Here is a 23,891-nt window from a genome sequence, read left to right on the forward strand (position 1 = left end):
GAGACCTCTTTTTATTTTGTTGATCCTCAATCTAACTGGTTATGTCTCGGTCATCCTAGCTCTAATTCCTCCCATCTGTGTGTTTGTCCACCAGTAAACACCACAGAGGGGATTACAGCCTCCTCTAATGAGTCCAGTTTGTGTTTTCTTTGCTAAATCTCCAAGCCCGTCCTCCATCAGCATGGCTGCGTCTTCGCTCACTTTATCTTTCTCATCAGTTCCTCTCCTCAGCAAGCCCCCCCACTCCCTCCCACCACTGCCCCTCCCTCCTCATCCCCTTAAACAGTGCATCATTTGAAGAGGTGAGGCTGTTGAGCGCTTAGAGGAATAAATGTGATTTATGAATGGGGCAGCCTACCTGGCTGCTGGAGGGGGAAGCCGAGGGCTGTCAGGCTCTCTGATCCAGCAACCCATTGTTCCCTCCAGCCTTACTGCAGGGGAAGCTTCTGTGCCTCTCTTGCTTCTGAGTTTTTTCTTTTTTCTTTTTTTTGCTGCGCCTCACTGCAGCTGCATGTTACCGTTAAGTGACTCACAAACTGCACAAATACCCAAACACTGCAGGGCTGCGCGTGTGAAACAACACATGCACACACACACACACACACACACACACACACACACACACACACACACACACACACACACACACACACACACACACACACATGCACAAACAAACAATTAATTCCATGGTCTAGATGTCACAATTCTGTGATCTAGATATCAAACAAATACTATTAATACATGCTAAATTAAATTAAAATGAAATGACTACACCACATGTAGTGTGATTCAGTTCATTTGTTTGGATACATTTCCACGTCTGTTTTTTGCAGGTATCAAAGCGAGTTATGCTAATGACTGTGAGACGTTAGGGCGAGCCCCATCAATAAGTAACGGTGACTCACAAGGTGGTGCGGTGCAGCTGACGAGAGCTCCCTGTTAACATATGCTCTCACGCACGCGCGCACACATGCGCTCGCGCACACGCTCAGTCAATACGTGATGGTGGAGCATCATGGTTTTATAGGCTGAAATTGAGAAGGGAGGTCACTTTGGCACAGCCGTTTCCACCGTCAGCGTTTTCTAGCGTTTGTCTCCTTTATTTTGCTGTGTGCGTAAGCTTTCTAATGTTTCCACGGCAACATATTATAATTCCTGATGGCTAAGGTGGTGAGGGTCATAAAACTGATCAGATGAAAGGTTGTGCACAGCAGCCCGGATGTAATCCATTTAAAAATAACTGATCGCAGGGAGGCGTCCAAGTTGGACAATTATCCTAACACGCTCTGCATGTGGCCCAGAGAGATTGATCATGCTGATTTATCGTTTGTAATTACAAATGTTTCCCTGGCGCTGTCTGTTAATATCGTCACTTGTTAAATTAGACTCATGCAGTGCGTCTGTTGGAGACATAATGCAGGGGCCGCCCGCTCGCTCGCTCGCTCGCTTGCTCTGTGCTAGGCAGTGCGGGCAGCAGTTTGCTGCAGCATGCACTTTGCCTTAATTGAAATGTTGCTCAATCCTAGAAGCCCTCCCAGTGTCCACCTCTGTAAGAGCTGGGACCAGTCCAACAGATCAACCAGAGGACAAGCTGACACAAACCCCAATCCCCTTGTGACCAATCAGAACGCCCACACTAGCGCCAAAGGGCTGGGCCAGCGGTGGCTCTGAGCCAATAGATAAGCTCAGCCATGCCGTAATGCTCTGTCTGTCCCGTGGCATGCTGAAACACAGAGTCCTGGCTGCTGTGTCGCTATAGCACATGTTGGGAGTGGTAGGGGCGGGGGTGGGGGATGGAGGGAGGGAGAAAGGGAGGGAAGGAGGGAAGGATGGATGGATGGAGGGATGAAGGGGAAAGAGAGAAAATAAGGGATCAAGGGAGAGAGGAGGCAGGAGGAGGAGGGCTACATCCTTTACTGAAGGGACTCAAGGACATAAAGAGCTTTTGGGAAAGTGACTGTATAGAATGCACGGAAAATGGCTATATGGTGAAGCTGATGAAAGTACCGATGGTATGGCTGCGTACCCACTTGCAAATCCTCGAAAGAGCAGGATTTATTAGCGGCACTTTAAGTGGCTCAGCAATGCAGGTCATAAATATGACAGGACAAGGTGATGTACTTCCACAACACAGCTGTCTGGCATCTTCAATATTTCCTGCTCCCATTTAAAACCAAATCTTGTTTATCTATTTGCTTTATGTAATGAAATAAGTAATAATATTTATTTTTTTGGCGTTCAGCGATTCCTTAACATCGCCGACGGCACCTTGATCTCTCTTTATTGATGCGCCGCGATGCGTCCCGGCTGACTGAGCACATGTTAAGCGTCGGTGTAAATCGTGAACTTTGGTAAATGTGCTTTCACAGGACACAAAACCCAAGAAAGCGTATCACTGAGTGTGTATTTAGCCGGCTGATCACACAGCCAGCCAACCGCCCGGCCAGTTGATTTCTGTTTGCATCCTAATTGCTTGCATGCAAGGATTAATGGTCAGCGAGGATCCCAGGTTTGATCCCATGACAGGCCATGTACAGTGTTAGCGGACATCCGGGATGTGGCTTCCTCTGATGCACTCTGAGGGACACATGCAGTCCCATGTTCACATTGAAAACCTAGCTTCGCTGTTGAATTATGCATGCCATGTTACCTTGGTAACGGTGCGGACACTGAAGTCAGTGGCTTCCATGTAAATCGAGTATGACAGGTCAAGGGGATAAGGATTTGTTTTTGTTTATGCCTTTTGGGGAGCTTGTGCGCGCGTTTGCTTGTCCTCAAACATGCACAGAATACTTAGACAAGTGACCAATGCACAACACGGCCTTATGAATAATATGACAAGGTTTTGGGGATTTTGGGGAGAGAGAAAAACTCCATGACACTATCTCCATAATAGTGAAATTGTGTGGAATGTAGTTTCTGTGTACATTTTCAGTGTATAGTCCAGTGAATTATTAAGCATGGTTCCTCTGCCTCGGCCAAGTCGGCTGCAGGACTCTATTGTGCACCTCTGGTCCATGTGGCCTGTTGTGTGTGTGTGTGCTTTTGGGTGACAGGGGCTAATACATGGGCCTTCCATCCCTGTTATTTCCAATGGCAAACAATAGATTTTAATTACCAAAGCTCGTCGTTCTCGGCAACGGCTCCCTCGCCTGCATGTGTGGCCAGAAGTGCTGATGAAGTGAGAGTCATCAGCTGCAATGTGGCCGCCGGCGTGTCACTTCCAATCCGTGCTGCCAATTACAGCCGAAGGAAATTTGATGGCTTTTATCCATCCGTCTTCCTCCTGTTGAGGGATGACGCTGTTACGCGACTGGCTTCCCACGAACAGGGACTCCTTTTCACTGTGAGTGTGAGAGGAACCTGAGGTGAAAAGTCTTGATTTGTGAAACAATCTTTAAGTGCTTGTGTCCCTAAATCTCATGCAGGTTTTCAGTTGTTGTTTTTACCCCATCAGTTACAGTATAGTAATAAACTTTGTATCTCAAACACTGTGGACAGCTTTAAATAAGGCTCTTGCTTCCTGTTTATAATTGTATGAATCTCAATATTGGCACTTTTTTCTGGGCATGAGAAAAATCCTGTTCAATAAGTGTGTGGATGTGTATCTTGGTGGTGGGAGTAGTCCGGGGGAATGTTTTGGATGTGCGGTATAAGGTGTTGATTAGTACGAATGATCATACTACAAGCGGCATGTTATCGTTACTCCCTTTCTCTCATTTATCACATTTCGTGTAATGAGATCTGTGTTATTGCTGTTATGGGAAGCATAAAAATGAAAATGAGGCTTTCTCAGGGTTCTAAGGAGAATAAAGTGGCAAAGAATAGTAGTGTGTAAAAGTAATTGGGTCATCTTCAAACCAATGGGACATTTATTCACCGTTGGGCTTTTCCAAAAGCTGCATCCTCCATTATAAGTGGCTTTAAATCGGGAGACACTTAAACCAGCAAGGACCTGAGTTTTCCTTTGCTGTATTTGCAAAATAGGTTATGATACTTGCATTAGGGCATTAAATAAAATAAAAATGGAACAACCAGGTTGGAGAATGTATGCACAAATGCTCTGGTAACATTTTGCACCACACAAGGTGATTTTCCAAATAAGTTCACCTCTTAAACATTCAGTTTGCTCCCACGTAAAATCAAATTAGGTCCTCAGATCCATGTTACCACAAGTCAGCACTGCTATTAAACCCGCACTTTGTGGGCTCTAGTTTTAATTCAGAAAGGAAAAAAAGCCCAAAAGAAACCTTAAAGCTGTGAAATAATTCTTAATATTCTGTTTCATTCCCGACCCCAGAGTGCCAACAGAACCCTGCACTGCACAGGAACGACCTGATCCTTAAAAACGTCAAACATTAAGATCAAATCAAATCCCACAGGCAAATTACACAACAGACATTGATGTGCACAAGCTTAGGCATTCAGAGGTGTTTGAGTAAATTACAGCCGTAACAACAGTGCTCATCATTTGTCATTTGAAAATCTAAATTGTCTCAAAACTTTTCATACCACTCTATCTCCCATTTGTTTGTGCTGATGATCATTTCAAACCAAATCCATTAGCAGACTTGCTTCCATACATAAACATTTATTAGCTACTTTATGATGGTAATTTATGGCTAAAAGTAGCCCGTATAAACAAATATCTATGATATAAATATCTGGGCCCTGTCAATGTGCCCTTGTGCCAAAGTTGATTTGTCTACATCTTTTTTCTTTTTCTTTGCCGCAACACTTTTAGTATGGATCCTTTGTCGACTCTCATCTAAAACAAAATCTCCTGGTGATTCGAGCTCAATTAAGGAGAATCCCTCAAAGGGACGGCCGTCTTCTGAAAAGAGAGACAAATGTGCCTGAGATGTTTTTCAAAGAATGCGTCGGGTGTCTCCGGCACCACCTTTTGCGCCGGTGGCGATGGCTGCGGCGACATCCCAAACGCTCCAGAAATGCACGCCTTCTCCGTCTTCCTTCTCCTTCCACGGGTTTATGCAAATAGTCTTTAATAAAAGCATGCTCATTCAGGGGCCTCAGGTACAGGCTGGCAGCAGGAAGGTCACATTGCGGGGGGAAATATTCTCTTCACGGCATCGTAATGGAAAAACCGCTCCCCCCCCCCACCCCCCTAGCGGAGCTAGTCAGGCTCTTGTCCTCGGCTCTCTGCTGCACTGCTGCTTTGCTCACTGCCTGCTTCCTTTTATTTATTTTTTTATTTATCTGACCGCAGCAGCGTGGCTGTGGGAATAGCCCTGGTGGAGCCGAGTAGTAACTAATTGTTTTTGGTGGTGCAGGGCTGGCAAGGGTGAATTTACAGCGGTGAATATTAGCATGGAGATAACAGACCACTTAAATTATTAGTCATGTCTAATGAGTTGCGTTACTCAGTAAGAGTATTGGATTTTATTATTTTAAGCACTCTGTAATGGATTCCACGATGGCGAGTAGCATTAGGATTCTATCATTGTGGATGCAATATCTCAGAAGATATTTAATAGATTTTCTTTCCAAACATGACACAATAGACTCAAAGATTGGCTTGGACTCAAGGACAAACTCATTCAAAGTGACTGAAGACTAACTGAAGAATTTGTCCTTGGCTGAACTGTGTGCGACTGGTAAAAGTTAGCCTACCTCTGAATTAGTATTTCCTCCCTTACTGCCTTTTTTCACTTCTAATCTGCATGTTTGTCCATTTAGCTGCTCAGAGTCTCAAGAGTCTGTGTGATCGTTTGTCACCATCAGTCCGTGCGCTTTGTTTTCCCAGGGCAGGTGGTGCCTTTTGGTGACTAATTTCTAATGCGGAATCGTCTGTCCAGAGCTGGAAGCCTCAGTTAATGGATGGTGTTATGCCGAGCACATCTCCTACATCGAGGGTAGCCATATGTTTATGCGCAGCCATTAATCTGAGGCCGGACGCCGACTCTTCCCGCTCGGCCCCGTCCTACTTCCGGATATTCTAACCCCCCCCCCCCCTTGTCTGGGTCTTACCGTTGCAGCGCCGGCTGCTGACCACCACACAGACGGCTGTCAGCCGGGTGGGAGCAGCAGATTGGCCCTTGGTTGACAACCCCGACGCTCGGAAACACGCGTGCGCACAATTGCGAGCGCACATGGTTTCCGCCGTCTCGCCCGCAATGACAAATGCCAACACACACTGAGCCGAGGGCATCAGAGTGTGTCCTGGTCAATGACAAATTGCCGCCCAAGACAACAGGCCCCTATGCGGCGCTCCTGAGGGATTGTGGAGATCTCTCGCAGGATGACCCAGTTCCGTCACGCACACACACACACACACACACACACACACACACACACACACACACACACACACACACACACACCCCTCTGGCTTTCTCCTCCAACGTTACCCCTTCTCACCTGCGCATCTTCCATAGTTTGCTCGGACTGCAGTTCTGCTAATTTGCAATCAGGAGGTGCTTTTACTCTGAAATTCTCTAAATTTAAACTCTCAGCCCAAGTCAGTCGTTTCCTTTTTTTTTCCTCTGCAAAAAGTCTGCAGCCTGAACCGGGCAGACTATCTTCTTTTTCTGTCTCCTACTGCACAACCTCCCTCCAGGGTATGCACACACACTTTTCTCTCATTACCCCCTAGTAACTGCTTCCATCACTTACCCAAGTGACTGAACAAAAAAAAAAATAACCAGGACTTCATTCTTGCTTCTTAATTTAGTGTTTTCTGCCTTTACAGCAAACGGCTTAACTGCAATGCAGCAGTGCCAGAATGGGGCATTAATATTAATGTCCGCCCATTTTGCCCAGCGTGGCAGGAAGCCTGTCAATCCAGACTTCCAGTGGGGGGGCGGCTCACTACGCCAGCAAACACCTGCCCAGCGTCTAAAAGGAAACCCTAGTGCTGACGGTAGAAGGCGCCAGTCTGTCCCGTAGTGCGGCAGGCGAGCGCCTATTGGCCAGTTATCCCACACATACCAGAATTTTTCATCCAATCCACTTCGCACAGGTTGTCTATATTGCACCACTAGTGAAAAAAAAAACGTTGGCACAAGAAGAAGAAAGACTTCATGTGCTAAAAAAAACAAAAAAACAAAAACATCTTTCTATCCATCAATTTGAATTTAGAAGAAAGCAAAAGCAGTGGTATGTTTGACCACTGGCAATAGGCTTCATGTTATGGCTTCAGGCAAATCAAAACTTGATATGGCAAGGTCTTCTCTGAAATAACTTGTTTGTTTCAGCCTGTGCTCCTGCCCAGCAGGAGCAACATGGATGAAACCACCCAAAGGTTCTCCCACCCCGAGATGCTAAATCTACATTGAGCAGGCGAAAACACTTCTTTTGTAACAAAAGGCGACATGCTGTGAATGTGAGATTAGGCGGTAGGGGCGCGGCCGCTATCACACCTAAGCAGCGCGTCCTCTGCATGAAGTGCTTGGAGATAGCTGCAAGCAATGCAGGTGCGTGTTTGTGTATGTGTGTGCGTGTGCTTAAGCCTCTGTGCAACGAGGGGTGGGTGGAGTGTGGAGGGCGGGGGGGTATGGAGGAAAGGGAGGGAGGGAGGGGGGAGAGCACGCGCACGGAGCCCAGGATCAGTGTGCTGCGCTGTTCATCACTGCAGCAGTACAGCAGCCCTGGATCTGTGTCCGTGCAGAGGTGCTGACTGCCGCTGGGCTCTCCTGGAGAGGGGCTGCTGATGATGCTCTCTTTCATTACCCCACAAGGATGGAGACGAGCTGTAGGTTTAGCCGCAACCTGCGGGGAGAGCGCCGTCGTCATTACCTCCAGCCTGCAAGCTCGCCAAGCACGTTTGGCTTGCACCCCCCCTCGCCCCAAACAGTCTTTATAGTTAACAGTTTTCATTGATTGTACAGGATGTGGCCTTTCCCGCTTTACGTCAGAGCCCAAAGCCCCCCCCCCCTGCACTGCCACACAGACCCCAGCACCACGGCAGGTGCGGGGGGGCTGCTCGGCCATATCAAAGTCAAAGTGGGATCCGCTGCCTCCCTTTGTTGCAGTCCAAAGGAATGCCTTGCATGATTATTCAGGGTTAATCAAGGTCAGTAGTGTTCCCTCCAGCGGTGCCGCTCTAATGCCTATTGAAGGTACATTGTGTACCGAGCGACGCGGCATGCGGGGGTGGGGGGGACACTTCCGAGATACAGTGTCTCGCTCCGAGTCAGCTGTGAGAGCACAAATTGAAAAGATGTGTTTTGCATCCGATTTCACATCACACGTTGTCAACAAATGCACCGGTGTTATATTAAATTAAGGGATGCGACACGCTTCGGCATTCTCCTGTTCCCTCCGACTGGGTGTTTGCCAAAGTGCTGAAATAACATGACTAAGAAGAGAGGTAAGGAATGAGAAATGTGAAAACTCTGCATCCATCTGCAGGAAGATTGTATTCAGCAGTTTTCTTTTTCCCAAAACTTTGAACTGATCAGAGGCCCCACATCGTTAAAGAAAACATTTTGAGTGCTGGCCAATAATGTTTAATGTATGTGTCTTTTAAAAAAACATTTTCTCAAAAAAAAAAAAAAAAGAGATAATCATATGTAATCTAAGGTGTTTTTAGTCGTTTAGTTTTTTGCTCGCTCGTCTTCTTCAGGAAGGTGTGTGGTAAAACAAGCAGCCCCTTTTGATGTCACAAAGAGCACTGATAGCTCCCCCAGATCGGTACAAACCGTCATGTTGGTTCTTCTCTTTACCAACGCATCAGTTTTATATTCTCAGACAAATATGCTGTTTTGGAGATCTATAGAGTTTCTTGCCTCAGCAACCTTGCAAGGCTTCTCCACCTGGATCAGAGATCAAAAATCTAAATCTTAAAATGGGTAAAAACAAAAATACGGCAGTTTTGAATGAATGAAAATCTTTACCTGTGTAGGCGCAAGCGGCTTCTTTTGCTTGTCAAAACTAAAGTGGACGTCTCCCTTCCATCAACAGTATAAAATGTAACCGTCAGCCTCTTCGTCTGCAGAGTCGCCCTTCTATCCACATCGCTGTGGCACGCAACCTCTAAGTGACCTTCAGTGGCACAGAACTGACTGTCTCTGTCCACCTCTGCTGAATAGCAGTGGCTTTTTTTTTCCCTCTTCCTGCTTTCCCAGCGTGGTTGCTTCTTCCCCAGGAGAAGATCTGAGTGACTGCAACTAAACCTTGTGTAATTACCATTTTGCCTCCCCACGACTGGTGCCTTTTTGCGCATCATCCAGGGAGTGGTGAAGTGCGGGTCGGGGAAACGGGTGCTCTAAAATAAGATGCGGCGCTCTGCTCATAGCACGCTGTAAATGTAAATAACCCTCTGCGTTGGGAAGAAGCTCCTCTTCAACTTGTTCTTTGCACCCGTGTCTCCGTGTGCGTGGGGGGAAAAACGCATTGGCACTGTTGTACAAAAAAAAAGGAATCATTTGGAATATGCGGCGTGTCAGCACAACACACTCTGTGACATGTTTGCTTACAGCAGCGGTTTGGCGGCAAGCAAACATCAAGTGCACAATATCTTTATTAAAACACCAGTGTGTTTTGGCGTTTGACAAATCCACCCGACGCCGCTCCTCACCGTCTCTGTCTGTTCCCTCTCTGCAGTGCCATGCGAGTGCTGCTATCCAAACTCCCCCGGCCTTGGATTGTGGATGAGAAGAAGGACGACGGTTACACCGCACTGCACCTGGCTGCTCTCAATAACCACGTGGAGGTGGCTGAGCTCTTAGTGCACCAGGTACAACAAAACCCCCCAAACTCCCCACTAATTTCAATTATTTCCACCGCAATAACGGTCTAAATGACATATTTCACCCCCCGCAAGCCCACTGAAGCAGCCCGGAGCTCAGCTGTGTCAGCTTCAGTGCGGACTCTGCGCTCTCCCCCCACGACCGCAAACCATTAAGAGCCGCTTCCACTGCATTTCCTGCAGCCAGCGAGCGCTCGGCTACTTGAAGGCGCTGTAACTGCCATTTTTTATTGGATCCATACGGCTCAGAGCTTTCATGGGTTTTCTTTAGTGCCATTGGGCCTTTATATCCTTCCCATGCAATCACAGCTCCGTGCTGCCTTTTCCCCTCTGAGATTGCAGATTTAAGTCCCTGGGTTTGCAGCATAAGTCACCTGACCATGTGGGAACTGGGTTAATTGCAGACGGCGAGAGGAGGCAACGTTGCTGCAACCATCCAGCACGCAAGCGCCACTGTGCAAGTTACCTTTCAGCGGGGACGAGCCTCCTCCCCCACTCCTCCCCCACTCCCCCTCAACCCCCAAGACCCTGCAGTGGGCTGGTTCCCAGTGATGGCTCAGCTTCCTTTTTAGATATTGCACCACACAACAAGGTGCACTGCAGTTTTCCTGCTAGCCTACCGGCGGCCGGTCAGTCAGTCAGTCTATTACTTGGGGATTTCACCCAGCGCCTGATTACAGAGCTTATCCTGCCTCCACATCTCCTCAGCTCAGATGTTGGCAATTGGAAATGACAATCACATACGCCGTTATTGTTGGATGTGCTATTTCCCCAAGTGCCCGAGCTGATTCTTTGTGTCTCCGCAGGGTTAAAGGAAGAAAGGTTTCCGACATTACAATTTTTTTTTTCACGCCTCATTTTTACTTTCCTTCTTTTTTTTAGAACCTTTATATATTGGTATCTCAGATCTCTGCTGATCTTTATTGTGTGTGTGTGTTTTTTTTGCCTATTCTTCTGTTTCTGCCTCTTAGGGCAGCGCCAGCTTAGACATCCAGAATGTCAACCAGCAGACGGCATTACACCTGGCAGTGGAGCGTCAACACACCCAGATAGTGCGGGTTAGTGGTCCCTTTATTTTCTTATCTTCCTCTCTTGTGCTTTCTCCCACCCCACCCCCTTCCTCTCCTCTCAGCTCTCAGTCCAGAGTAAACTGAGACTCCCGTCCCTAGTTATCTCTCAACCACTTTCTCATTCTCTATTATACCCAAAGGGAAGTAGAACAACATCAGTGCAGCCCCACATTTAATTTACACTAGTGGATGTCCTGCAGTTGAACGAGGTCCTCCTTCAGATTGATGCTGTGTCGGGGAAATGCTCTCTGAGGCTGTGTCTCCCTTCTAGCGCGCTGCTGAATTGAGACTGCCACGTTGCCATCTTGTGGTTTTAAGAAAAAATGCAGTGCATAATTAGGGATTACAGCAGTGTGTCTTATTCACAGTCAGCACCATGGCACTGGTGAACTCGGCCTAAAAGATGTTTCACGGCACGTGCCAATTAATTTTCCGCCCATTTGTTTTGATTAAGGGGTTATTTTTTATTTATTTTGTGTGAGCAGCTACTGGTGCGGGCGGAGGCCAAGCTGGACGTGCAGGACAAGGATGGGGACACGCCGCTTCATGAGGCACTGCGTCACCACACGCTGTCCCAGTTGCGGCAACTCCAAGATATGCAAGACGTCAGCAAAGTGGAGCCTTGGGAACCCTCCAAGAACACGGTACCGGCACGCTAATTACTGACCTCGCGTTGTTGCAGCATTTTTACTCAGGGCAAGGTTCCCAAAGGTAACAGGCTTAAAGGCTGTAAAATTCATGCACATTTTTGTTTTGGTTCATTCATTAAACGCTGCTTGCATTTTGCAGATGACTTAATTTGAACTGACGTTTATTGATGTATTCAGGAATTGATGAGTTACTCTGTTGAACATAAGACAGAGGATCAGACAAACACACAAAGCCATTTCCTGATATTAATTATGCATATTCTTGTTCTCTTCTTATTATTGTACACCTTTACCCTACAATTATTTAATAATATTAAATATTAATGATTACATTTTGAAAACCTTCTGCAATTACCGCAGTTCCTTCTAATGGTCTGTTAAATAAATTGGTATATAAATACCTCTTCAACCTTTATCTCTCTATTTGATTTTATATACATCCAGTGTAACTCAGATTTCTTTTTAAATTTGATTTATATTATTTGAAGGTTTATTTGTACTTTTATTTGAACTAATTTATGTATGATTTTCTTTCTAGAATGTACCTTGCATTCATGGTAGAGTGAGCATACATTTTACAGACCTACCTTTCAACATGAAGCTAAAATATGCCATTACAAAGTTATATTTCAATATTGTGATTAATGAAAGCTGTTAATGTTTTGTTATTTTGGACACAAAGAATGCTCAAGCTGTTTAGCTCAGTGTGTTTCGGCTATGCAAGATTACATGAATCTGAAAATCAATTACGACAGGAAGTTTGCTGTCACCTCTAAAATGTTTTATGATTTTGTGTGTGTGTGTGTGTGTGTGTGTGTGTGTGTGTGTGTGTGTGTGTGTGTGTGTGTGTGTGTGTGTGTGTGTGTGTGTGTGTGTGTGTTTTCTCTCTCTTCTTTGCTGCACGGCCATCCCTGGTTCCCCATCAGGCAATTCTAATAGTCAACCTAATTCTGATTTGTGCTGCTGGTTCGCTCCTCTTACCCGTCCCAATTTAAGATGAGAATTCAATTAGTCAGCCCGATGGGACCATCAGCAGGGATGTAAGAGCTCCTGTTAAAGACAGTTAGACATGGAAGACTTGAATTCCGCGAGAGTCGTTTTTAATTTGGGGCAATGAGGTGAAGAGAGAGGCGGGACAGGATCTGGGATGATTGTGACGAGGGGTCAGGGGCTACATTTGAATACAGGTGTGTGTGTGTGTGTGTGTGTGTGTGTGTGTGTGTGTGTGTGTGTGTGTGTGTGTGTGTGTGTGTGTGTGTGTGTGTGTGTGTGTGTGAGAGAGAGAGAGAGAGAGAGAGAGTACAGTTGCCATGTAAAGGTGTGGTTGTGCTTCAGATGCTATAGAGAGATCTCAACATGTCTTTATCAATGTCAGACCTAAATAAGTTAGCAAAAAAATTGTGTGCTGTTTTTTTTTTTTTTTTTCAACCTGTTTTTTTGTTGTTGTTGTTTTTTTTACATTGGATCGCACTGCTGTATTTGCTCTCAGAGGGAAAAATTATACGCAAATATTTTGGCCGTGTGTGTGCAAAGTGAGGACGCAGCGCCGTATCTCACTGCGCTCAATCTGCCGTGTCAAAAGTCAAGCGTCCGATGTGGCTCCAATCTGTCTGGTGTGTCTGTCCCCCCCACAGTTAATCATGGGCCTGGGCACCCAGGGGGCAGAGAAGAAGAGCGCGGCATCCATTGCATGCTTCCTGGCAGCTAACGGAGCGGACCTGACCATTCGTAACAAGAAGGGCCAGTCCCCTCTGGACCTGTGTCCCGACCCCAGCCTCTGCAAGGCTCTGGCCAAATGCCACAAAGAGAAGAGCAGGTAAACATCCCCGCAAGGAAACGCTTGCCCTTTGTGGGAAATACACCGGTTCACTTTGTTGTCCGGAGTCCGAAAGGGAAATCGATAGCGCTCTAATGTCTGTGTGTTAAATATGAAGGGAGAGCCAGGTGACAGATGACTCGGCAACTGGGGACAGGAGGCGCTGGTGCGCCCGCTTTTCTCAGAGGGACTGGGTGTAATAAATTGTCAGGTTGTTTGTCCTTTGCATTATGCTGTCAAATCAAAAAAAAGGCACACAGGTTTGTTTTTTTAAAACTCTGTTTACAAAACTGCACGGTAAAATAGAATCAAATGACCCATTAAATTGCCATGTGGAGTTTGGAAGAGTGACACAGGGAAATATCAACACAAACACTGCATTCTGCTGTAAAGTGAAGCAGCCAGCGCGGTCACAATCAGATTTTTCACCTTTATGTTTTCTCTCTCTCTCTGTTTCTCCTGCTCCTCTCTTGTTTTTGGTACGCTCTCCCTCTCCCTCCCCCAGCGGCCAGGTGGGCACTCGCAGCCCGTCCCTCAATAGCAACATTGAGTCGCTGGAGGAGTGCATGGTGTGCTCGGACATGAAGAGAGACACTCTGTTCGGGCCGTGCGGCCACATCGCCACCTGCTCGCTGTGCTCGCCGCGGGTCAAGAAGTGTCTCATCTGCAAGGACCAGGTCCAGTCCAGAACCAAGGTGCGAGCAGTGTGGGCCTGTCGACCAGCAACCCAACCCAACCCAACCCAAAAGTTTTCTCATGCGTTGGCCTCGTCTCTCCGCAGATCGAGGAGTGCGTCGTGTGCTCAGACAAAAAAGCAGCCGTGTTGTTCCAGCCCTGCGGCCACATGTGCGCTTGTGAGAGTGAGTACACGACCCTCCCCCCCGCCCCTCTCCTTCGCCACCTTAGCTCGGGTGCCTAACGCTGTTGTGTGTGTGTTGTCGTCCTCAGACTGTGCCAGCCTCATGAAGAAGTGCGTACAGTGCCGGGCTGTGGTGGAACGCCGCACGCCTTTTGTTCTGTGCTGCGGGGGTAAAGGTATGGAGGATGATGCCGATCATGATGATGATGATGATGATGATGATGATGATGATGATGGCCTTAGTGAGTGAATCTTCCACATATTCCTTTTTTTAAAAATTACGTTTGACCTTTCCCCTTTCTTGATTAGTTTCCATCCTTTCCGCTCACTCCTGCTTTGCCTCTCGTCTTGTCTTTTGCTTTTGTTGCTTCCTGCTTCAAACTTCGCTTTGCCTGCATCAGTTTTTTGCACAATCTTGGTTGACTATGATGTTTAGATCAGTCTGTCTGTTTAGTTTTTTTTTTATTTTTTATTTATTTTTATCATTCCACTTCATTTTTGCTCAGTCTTTTAAGATGAAATGGGCAGCGGCATCGTAACGATTCCGCTGCCTCCTCATCTTAAAATATGCTGCAGATTTTATGTACAAAGAAGCTTTTCTTGTCGTAAATCCTCCATCGTTTTATTAGCAGCATCTCAGATGCCATTTGGAGATTAAGTTTGTCTGATACACACAAATCGTTTAGAAGCTCCGGCGTATTTAGTAAGTCCCCATGTTCCTTAATTCCATAAATGTCTGAATAACTTTTGCTTAAATTGAATGAATGTATTATAAAAACGAACCCCAACAAATATGATAAAATTCATAGTTGGCTGGAGTTCTACCCATCTCCTGAAGAACTTTGCATACAATAATAGTGATTTTAAAAAATCAATAACACCCATAACAACGCACAGCTGAATACTCAGTTGAGTTGCCCTTTTTGTTCATGTATTTATTCCTACATCCCTCATTCAGTGAAGCACTTCAGCAGATGTTACCCCTGCTACGTCTTGACGGCTGTTGCAGAATCCTTTGCAGGCCTCCATGTTTTAGTCCATCGCTGCAACATGTCCACTTGTTGCCTTGAAAATCCCGCCTTCGCTCGCTGTGCGACACGCAGACGTGCATGCACGCGCAAACACACATGCATCACACCCATGCAAGGGGCAGCAATACCTCCTCTCCCTCCATCCAAGTGTCGTCGTCTGTCACAACCCCCCCCCCCCCCGGTGTAGTGCACGAAATCTTCGTCACCTTAGACCTTCTAGGGTTTTAGACATAGAAGCTTTCAAGTCAGTTTTCCAGTCGCTTGCCAACAAGCGCCGTACTAATACAAATTTCCACAGCTGGCATTTCCTTTATCCCTGATTAATCCCTTCACCATGCTAGCTTCCTGTGCAAGGCTGCGTTCACACCAAGTCCGACGCTGCGAGGAAATCACAGCGTCTCCCATGCGCTCTCACCGAGGCCCCCTGTTGTCCGGCTGCAGTAGCTGCAGCAGCACAGCCCCTCGTCGCAGACTCCCGGCGCCTGAAGTTCAGCCCGGCTCAGCTTTTTGAAGCCTTCGCGGCGCAGTGAACTTCAGGACTTGACAGTTACGCCAACGTCCTGCCACGCTGAACATGCACGACAGCGCCTGCTTTCGTCGCAGTGCCGGACGCGGCGTGAGCGCAGCCTTGAACGCCTTGCTCTGAACCCGCCTCAGTGGCCGTAGCGAGTAGTTTTCCAGTCCTCAGGCCAACTGTTGGAGCGGCGAGGACAGCTCGTGACGTAACACTGTGACTGGTTATTCCCAGCAGGGAGCTCAAACACAATGGCCGGAGGATCGCAGGATCTTGTCCAGCCCAACAATCTGGCACTAAGTTGGTGTAAGTATACCTCCGCCACCCCCTTCCCTTATCAGACAACACTTTTTCTCAGCGTGAAGGGCTCCCTACAGTGCTGCCCTGGCCCCTCCCCCTCTACCTCTCTCTCTCAGCAGTACACACACACACACACAAATTAGCGTATAGTACAACAGCATGTGACACTCAAGCCAAAAATCCCATTTGTGCTCATACTTAGCAGCTCAAACCCAGTTCCCAGCAGGCCCTCAAGTGTTTTTCTCACTTGGGGGACAAAACAATATGCTTACAAAGGTCATTACAATTATTTGCATTTGACTTAAATTAAATCTGTCGGAGGCACCATTGTAGTTTGGCTTCAGTTCACCACTTCATCATCTGCTGCTTCACATTCTCCCGCTCCAAGTTTTTGTTTTTTAGTTGTAGAGTTTTGTGTGGAGCCTACAAGTCTGAGAAAAAAGAAATCCCAGGTGTGAGTGCAGACAGCTAGCTGGCGTCTGAGCTAATCGCACAGAATCCAGGAGCAGAGAAGTGAGTGAGTTGCGCCGTTTTCTCTGTTGCAACCCCCCCCCCCTCCGAACCCAGTTTATACAATGGTGCTGCCGGAATCCATTCATGTTTGATGTGCAGTAAAGATTATCTTTTACGAGGCGGCGAGGTTTGATGTGGTCACATTTTGAGACCCAGCCATAATTCCGTTGTCTCGCCTCGAGGCCCCGTTTGCCTGAATGGCAGTTTTGTTCTCAACGTGTTGTGTCGTTGCACCCAAGCAGCCAGCGGAAACATCCCGGCCCTGCAGAGGGACAAAGACAACACCAACGTCAACGCTGACGTGCAGAAGCTGCAGCAGCAACTCCAGGACATCAAGGAACAGGTGAGCCGCGCTGAGCAGGAGACTCCACCGCAAGCAGAAGATGTCCAAACACAGAGGAAGCCCGTCGAGTTGCAGGCCCTCAGCTCTCATCCGGGTTTTGTGTTGGTGGAAATTAAAACATTGGTTTAGTTTCATCAATATTTCTACAATAATAATAGTAAATGAAAGTAATAAAAATAATAATAATTAGGGGTCCACCGATACCAATACCAGTATCATGTATTGTAACGATACCAGGATTGAGTCCTCCAATGTGTAATGACCTTATTAAGTACTCAGTATTGGTGAGTACTGAAAAGCATTTTTCTTTTTTCTTTTTTTTACAGTTTTTTTACAGTACTAATAATACTTGACCTGTAAAAACGTGGTATTGGTGCATCTCTCATAAAACTACTACTACTACTACAAATAATTATAATAATAGGGTGTGATTTTACTTTCCTCACATTCTGCTCATACAAAGGTTTTATCCTTCCAAGTTTTATGATCTGCGTGTACTGATTTTTTTTTATTATCTTAACTTTTTCCCAACAATTTCCCGTTTTTAAAAAAAGAATTGAAGTGTAATTAATGATGTCAATTATTTGTAAGGGATACATAACATTTCAGCTGTTCAATATTTTTAAACTGATTTCAGGCCAATGACAGCAGAAGTTGCAACACCATCAGCTACTGCCAGGTTTTTGAGTAGCATGAACGGTCCCATATTATCCATAGTTTTTATGAGATCTTGTTCTTCATCCTGCGCTCAGGGAAGCAGCTTCACTCGATCACTAATCTAAGAACCGTTTATCTACACTTGCCAGAAAATGAATGACAAGATTTGCCTTCAGTTTACGGCCTCCTGCCACAGCGCTGCCTGGTAGCTTCCTGCTTCGACACCGGCTCTGTTTTTTCCTTTTTCCTCAGCTGTGCTGGCATCCTTGGAGGAATCATCCCCCCTTTGTGACATCACACTGGGGACGGTTTCCAGACGTGTGCGTTGTTTCTGTAAAAGAACAATCGTAAAAAGTTAAATACGGAATTTGCTCATTTCTGGTGGAGTTGGTCGACCAGGAAGAGACGCATATTGTCGCGGCGCTTTGGCAGTTGATTTGAACCTTAATGTAACAAGGTGTGCGGGCGACTCCAAACAGGGTGTGGTAACCAGGTTTGAACTCGCCTCAAAGATTAAATCGCAGCTGTAAAGAGTCATTGGAAAAATGTCCGCTCATAAAGTTTATAACTGAGGATCGGCTACGGCCCTTACTGTTTTTTTCCCTCTTTTTGCTGACATCATTGTGACACCTCTCCTTGTCCCGCCTGCCTACCTACTTGCCTGCCGCCCGGCTGTCTGTCTGTCTGTCCGTCAGACCATGTGCCCGGTGTGCCTGGACCGGCTGAAGAACATGATCTTCCTGTGCGGCCACGGCACCTGCCAGCTGTGCGGCGACCGAATGAGCGAGTGCCCCATCTGCCGCAAGGCCATCGAGCGCCGCATCCTCCTCTACTAGGAGCCCCGACCCCCCCCTTCACCCCCCACAGATCCCCCCACCACCACCACCACGTCCGGCCACGCCAACACCAGCTGCACTGCTCTCGCTGCCCTGCCGTCCTCGCACCGCTCCGTCGGCCTGCAGGGGGCGCCCATCCCAAACATGTTACTGGATGCAACAAATCCTTTTGTTTTTTTCCCTTGATTTTTGTTCCTTAGAAGATTCGAGGTGTTCAGATGGATGATCTGTTACAGAAAGACCAACTGACCTGTTCTGCCATTCTTGCCGTGGTCGTGTCCTCTAAAGTCCGCTCGCACCACGCCTCTCCCGTCGCTCCGCTCTCACTGTCGGCGCCGTCTTGCGGTCACTTTCAAAGTTCTTCGCTCGATATGATCTTTTCTTTAATAGAGCCGATGATGGGCTCTTTGGATTTCTTTGTCTTTTGCTTTAAGCGCGAGGGTTTTTTTTTTTTCTTTCTTTCTTTGGACTTGATCCGAGAGCGGCTCAGAGAAAATCCAGAAATAAATGTAGAGTAGGAGGTGACTCAGTGGCCGGCCCGTCACCTTTTGTGATGTGAAGTTTCTGTGCGTCCGCCACCGTCGGTGCCCAGCCGCAGTCACGTTTTGTTGTACCTGTAAAGAAAAAATAAACCATCTCTCTGCATGTGTATCGGTTTTGGGCCGACGTGGATTTGGAGCGCTTCATCATGACAGTATGGCGAGTTTGTCACATATGACTGTTTGTACAGGGTTCTCTGGGTGTGTTTGTGTAATGTGCTCGGTTGCGGCGAGACGCTGGAGGCCGGCTGTCCTTGCACTAGACGAGCAGACGCCACCGCGCTTGTGAGGCTGTTGTATTTTTCGTTTTTTCTCGTCGGCCTCCAGAGCGGCCATGTGGACGGAAGCTGTCGCCCGTCAGCACGTGGTGGGAAGGCCGACGGATGCTGCTGGAAAAAAAAAATCACGTATCATGTCGCGGTTTGATATTGAACTGTTGAGACTTGTTGTGGTATTTGTCTGATGATTTAAAAAGAAAAAAAAATCACGTGCAAGTCAAATCAGCATTGCTAGTTCCACCTCTGATGACTTTGTGCCATCCGCCTCCAAAAATCTACTTGTACGGTGATCAGGTGCTCTTTGACGTGTATTACCTTCCCTTCCCCTCTCTTAATTTAACTGTATTTACTTTTCTCGCAAGCGTCATTCATGTTTGAGAGCGTACAATCTGTGAGATCGCCGAGTTGAAAATGTAGGTTAAATTATTTTCTATTGCTGCCCAGAAAACAGGATCTGAAGGTGTCACTGCCTTCCTGATATGTAGCCTCAAAAATTTCTCTGACAGTCTTTTCTAAAGTGGACGGTGATGTTTTGCAACGCTTGTATTTCTTTGCTTTTCTTGGAAATGGCCCGTAGAAGCTCTTTGTCCACCTGACGGGGGGGGAAATGGAGACATTCTGACGTCAAAAGTATCTTCTCGCCAGTGTTTTACCAAGGAGAAACGCTTTTTATAAAGACAGAAACTTGCCTTTGTGTGTTGAAGAAGTGGAGCATCGTGGAGACTGGGTGGCTCGTTTCCTCTGTGTGGGGAAGCTACGCTGCGTACAAGCATTTTGTCTCCTTTCTTTTCGGCTTAAAGGAAAGTAGCTTTTTTTTTCTTCCTTTTCGTACGGCTCAGATTTTTTTGTTTGTCTGTTTGTTTTCATTTATTACGATAACACTTTAAAGCTAGAAGCACTAATACGCTTTATGGTAGTGTTGTCTTGTTATGGTTGTTATCATTAAAAGAAAAGCCTATTTTGTACTTTATTTTAAACTGTCACTGTCTTGTTGGAAAAGTATCTGTAGTATTTTCTTTGGCATGAATGTTCAAAATGCGCAGTACAACGTACCATGGAAAATGTTCAGTCTGTATTGCTAATAAGTGCTTTTAAAACAACCGTATAGCAGAAATAAAGTTCTAAACAACCAATGGGGCATTGTGGGGTTTTTTTTTATTCCCAACCTAGGGAATATTTTTTTTAACGACTTGGATTGTTTGTTTTGATTTTGTATTCGAATGGAGCTCAGATGTTGCTTTTCTCCCACTGTGCAGCGTCTGCCTCAGAGGAGACAGGCTGACAGAGTCCGTAGGTGCGAGGTAATTGAAAATGCTAATGCCACATAATGACTCGGCACCGGCGTGCTATGGGCCGACCTATGCTAATGGGGGTGTGAGGGAGGAAAAACAAAGCGCTCCGAGCAGATGAAGAGGGTGATCTGTCTTCCTCCTGGAGTGGCAGCGGGACCATCTTCACAAGGCATCTTTGTGGAGGGCAGAAATTATGACCCGAGGCCAAACGTTGATGTTGTAGCTCATTGACTGGTCCATTCATAATCTACCTGACATCTCCTGAGTCTTTCCACACTGTCAGGACTGCAGAGACTGTTCCCTCTATCGTTGTGCGCTCACATGCCTGGCTTTAGGACCATGTAACACCTCAGCGCTACAGCACGCAACAACAATAAGAAATAGTCATTTGAATATGTTTTTATGTCTGGCTACTGTGCTGCAGGATATTTAGGCCACTTATTTGTTCCGAACAGAAAGCAGAAGATTGGCAAATGTGGGACGCCTGACTGATTTCTTAACTGAACTTCTCTCTTTATTTCCAAAATGGTTGACAGGTGTCAGAAAATCACACTTTCAATTGTTTTGTTATAAAAAACAACTTGTGTACCCTTTTAATTGCATATTGCTGCCTCATCATAATTATTCAGTTAGTACCTTATGTGCAACCTAACATGGACAATCCTACTAATTTCATAACTGTCATTATATTCACATTGGTTCTTGGAAATGCCTCATTTGTGTGTAAGTGAGGCCTTCATGCATTCTTTCCGCTTTGTCGTGGACTTTAATTTCTGGAAAATTTCAGACACACACATCCACACTGAACAGTGACACCTGGGCCTGGGTGTCATGCTGTGACTGACCCCAGACCAGACCGCGACCATGCTAGCTGACCGCCAGGGTGCTGGAGACGCCGCTATCTCCTCGCAGAGCTGTTCCGACGCTGCAGTGTTTGCTGACTAGACTGCAGGGGTTGTTGCTCCCCACACCTGGGGGGTCAGCGCCTCCCTCTCAGGGGGTGTGAGTGATGGTGGCCTGGCGGCTGCAGCAGGCATGAGCGAGCGGCAGATAGAGACAATTCAAACCTTAAAACCCCCGACCAGGAGGATTGACTGTGACCTCAAATCTGTGCTGTGATCAGCCAGCAGGGACAGTCTCCACCCCCCTCCGCTCCCCTAACCCTCCAATTGCCCCAAGACACACACAAAATTGGGACAAAACAATTGTTCTCCATCTATTCGTCTCTCCGTCTGACATGAGGTGAGGCCTCTGTCTTTGAATTGTATTTTTTTTTTAACCTGCAGGTTTCAAAGCACGTCACAAGGTGGCAGTACATCCAGTGACTACAGTGCAGGTATGGCCACGTCGAACACCTTCTTCTTCTTCTTCTTCTTCTTCTTCTTCTTCTTCTTCTTCTTCTGTATTTTCTTTATTCATTTTGCTTTGTTAATTTACCCCCCCAGAATTGTATGTTGCTGTTTAAAAGGTGCTTATTTTTCTTTTTTTTTTCTGTAAATAAAATGTGGTTGTTAAAAATCTTTTAAAAAATAATAATAATAATAATAATGATAATAGTAATCTTCTTCTTCTTCTTCTTCTTCTTTAGTTTGAAGTAGCTGAAATGCTTGTTTCTTACAGAAATGGCTCTCTCACCACAGCTTCAAAGTTTCTTGACCTGACCTGTAAATAAGAGTTTAACACGAGTAGGACCTCCTTTTTAGTCCCAAAATGAAGATAAGCAAAAGTGAAGAAATTGATTTTGTTCTTTTGTTTTGTTTTTTTTGTTGTTATTTCTGTTGCCATCTGTTTTTGGCTCCTTTCCTTCCAGCTTGGAGGAATCAATGGCGAAACGTCTGAAGGTCCTCTCCCAACTCTTTTTTTCCCCTCCCCTGTCATCCAGTTCAGAGGTCCGCTTGAATTTATTGTCCCAGTTTATGGTCTGGCTGAGCAAAGTGCAACCTGGCTGTCTGGACAAACTCTTTCAGAGCCAGCATAGGAAGGGAAGGGCCGCCTGACACGGGGCCAGGGGAGTTTTGCACGTTAACAACATTTATTTATTTATTGTATTGTGTTTATTTTATTTTTGCACTGCTTTTCTGACACTTCCACTGTTATTGTTTTGTTTTTGTTTTCAAATAGCTGCTTTATTCCTCCAAATAGTCTTGATTTTTATTTTTTTTATTTTTTTATTTTTGCTTTATACCTGTTGTAAAGATAAATATGTCTCTGTTGCGGTGACGCAAAGGTCCCCCTCCGCCTCCACCTCCTCATGTCTCATGAAACGCCAATGTGTTTGTGTGTTTGCCCGGGTGGGTTGGTGTACCTGAGCGCAGCAGCGGCCCCACCTCCACAGTAAAGCCATAAACTCATCTATCCGCCTCCTTGGATCCCTCAAAAACATACAGGCCGCTGCCCTGACACGCTGATTGCTTTATTGATATTGATCAGGGCAAAGTGTCAGAGCGCTCGTCCATCCCTCACGGTGGGTGGGTGGTTGTCATTTGTGCATGTAATCGGGGAGGGAGGCGAACAAAAACAGAGAAAAAAACTTTACTCAAGCAAAACAAAAAAATGTTCAATACACTTTATTTAAATAAAGTATGTCCTTGCATTTTATAATTTTAATAAAAATCACTCGTGTCTCTTCGGAACAGCAGCGCAGTTGCAAAAATGGCACCAGGTCGACAACTTTGATCACATTCAGTTTTGCATCCACTTTTGACAAGACAAAACCCCTTTTCCACATCCACAAACCCACCAGTCTGCTTTGGCTTTTGCCCTGTTGGTTGCAGCCTCACTCGTCGTGTGTCCTTATCATCCCAACGCGATTGGAGGCTGGAGCCTGCACTCCACATTTACAGTGCAAATGTTATCGTACCAATGACACTTTAAACAGGCTTTATCAATATATAGTCATTCAGGGTTTATGAGCTTTGATAAAATGCCACTAGCCAACAGGGTCATTACAATTTGCGGCAGCAAGGTGAATTTTTTTTTCCAGCCCAGATTTTAATTATCACTCCACTGTGGCAGAGATGAAGCTCTGAATGCTGGACGGGGAAAATAAACACTTGTCATGTGGAGAGGACAAAGTGGGCTGAGTGCAACAAGGTATTGATTTTCTCCTCAGGAAGAGCGGCGCAAGGGCAAACTGCAGCGTGAGTTTGACGGGACCTTATCGTCCTATTATCTATAAAACAGAGGGTTATCATAATTGCTTACTTAATAATTCTATAAAACAGTGAAGGTGCAACCTTTGCCTGGGCAGTAAACTGTCAAGTGCTTTGGATGCAGAGATTGAAAAGATCAGCGCCGCAACTCCCAGTATTTATTTTTTTATGGGCGAGATTACAAACACAAACACGGCGGTAATTGCCAGTCACATGAGATTAATTCCGTGCAAAGACATCATTTGGGATTAGATCAGCGGAAAGCGTTAGGGGACGTGTATTGGCGCGCTCATTGTTATGCGTATTACACTTTTCACTGTGGGCCTTCA

General features: G+C 46.2%; 1 protein-coding gene across 4 annotated transcripts in view; it reads left to right on the plus strand.

Annotated features, from left to right (window-relative positions):
- The window catches only part of mib1 (MIB E3 ubiquitin protein ligase 1), a 51,129-nt gene extending 30,878 nt beyond the window's left edge, over positions 1-20,251 (plus strand). The window contains exons 13-22 of one of the 4 annotated variants that reach the window (XM_076021652.1): positions 9,568-9,700; positions 10,684-10,770; positions 11,268-11,426; positions 13,067-13,248; positions 13,754-13,943; positions 14,030-14,108; positions 14,197-14,283; positions 15,890-15,958; positions 16,708-16,808; positions 18,161-20,251. In XM_076021652.1, coding sequence (XP_075877767.1) covers positions 9,568-9,700; positions 10,684-10,770; positions 11,268-11,426; positions 13,067-13,248; positions 13,754-13,943; positions 14,030-14,108; positions 14,197-14,283; positions 15,890-15,958; positions 16,708-16,808; positions 18,161-18,301 — 1,228 coding nt within the window. In that variant the 3' untranslated portion in view covers positions 18,302-20,251. Of the gene's footprint in view, positions 1-9,567; positions 9,701-10,683; positions 10,771-11,267; positions 11,427-13,066; positions 13,249-13,753; positions 13,944-14,029; positions 14,109-14,196; positions 14,350-15,886; positions 15,959-16,707; positions 16,809-18,160 lie in introns of all 4 variants that reach the window. The other 3 variants (XM_076021648.1, XM_076021650.1, XM_076021651.1) reach the window with 3 other exon arrangements.
- Positions 20,252-23,891: the final 3,640 nt, after the last annotated feature.

Source organism: Nelusetta ayraudi, unplaced genomic scaffold (genome assembly GCF_046127955.1).
Source record: "Nelusetta ayraudi isolate G7.1 ecotype Tasmania unplaced genomic scaffold, CSIRO-AGI_Nayr_v1 ptg000011l, whole genome shotgun sequence".
NCBI lineage: Eukaryota > Metazoa > Chordata > Actinopteri > Tetraodontiformes > Monacanthidae > Nelusetta > Nelusetta ayraudi.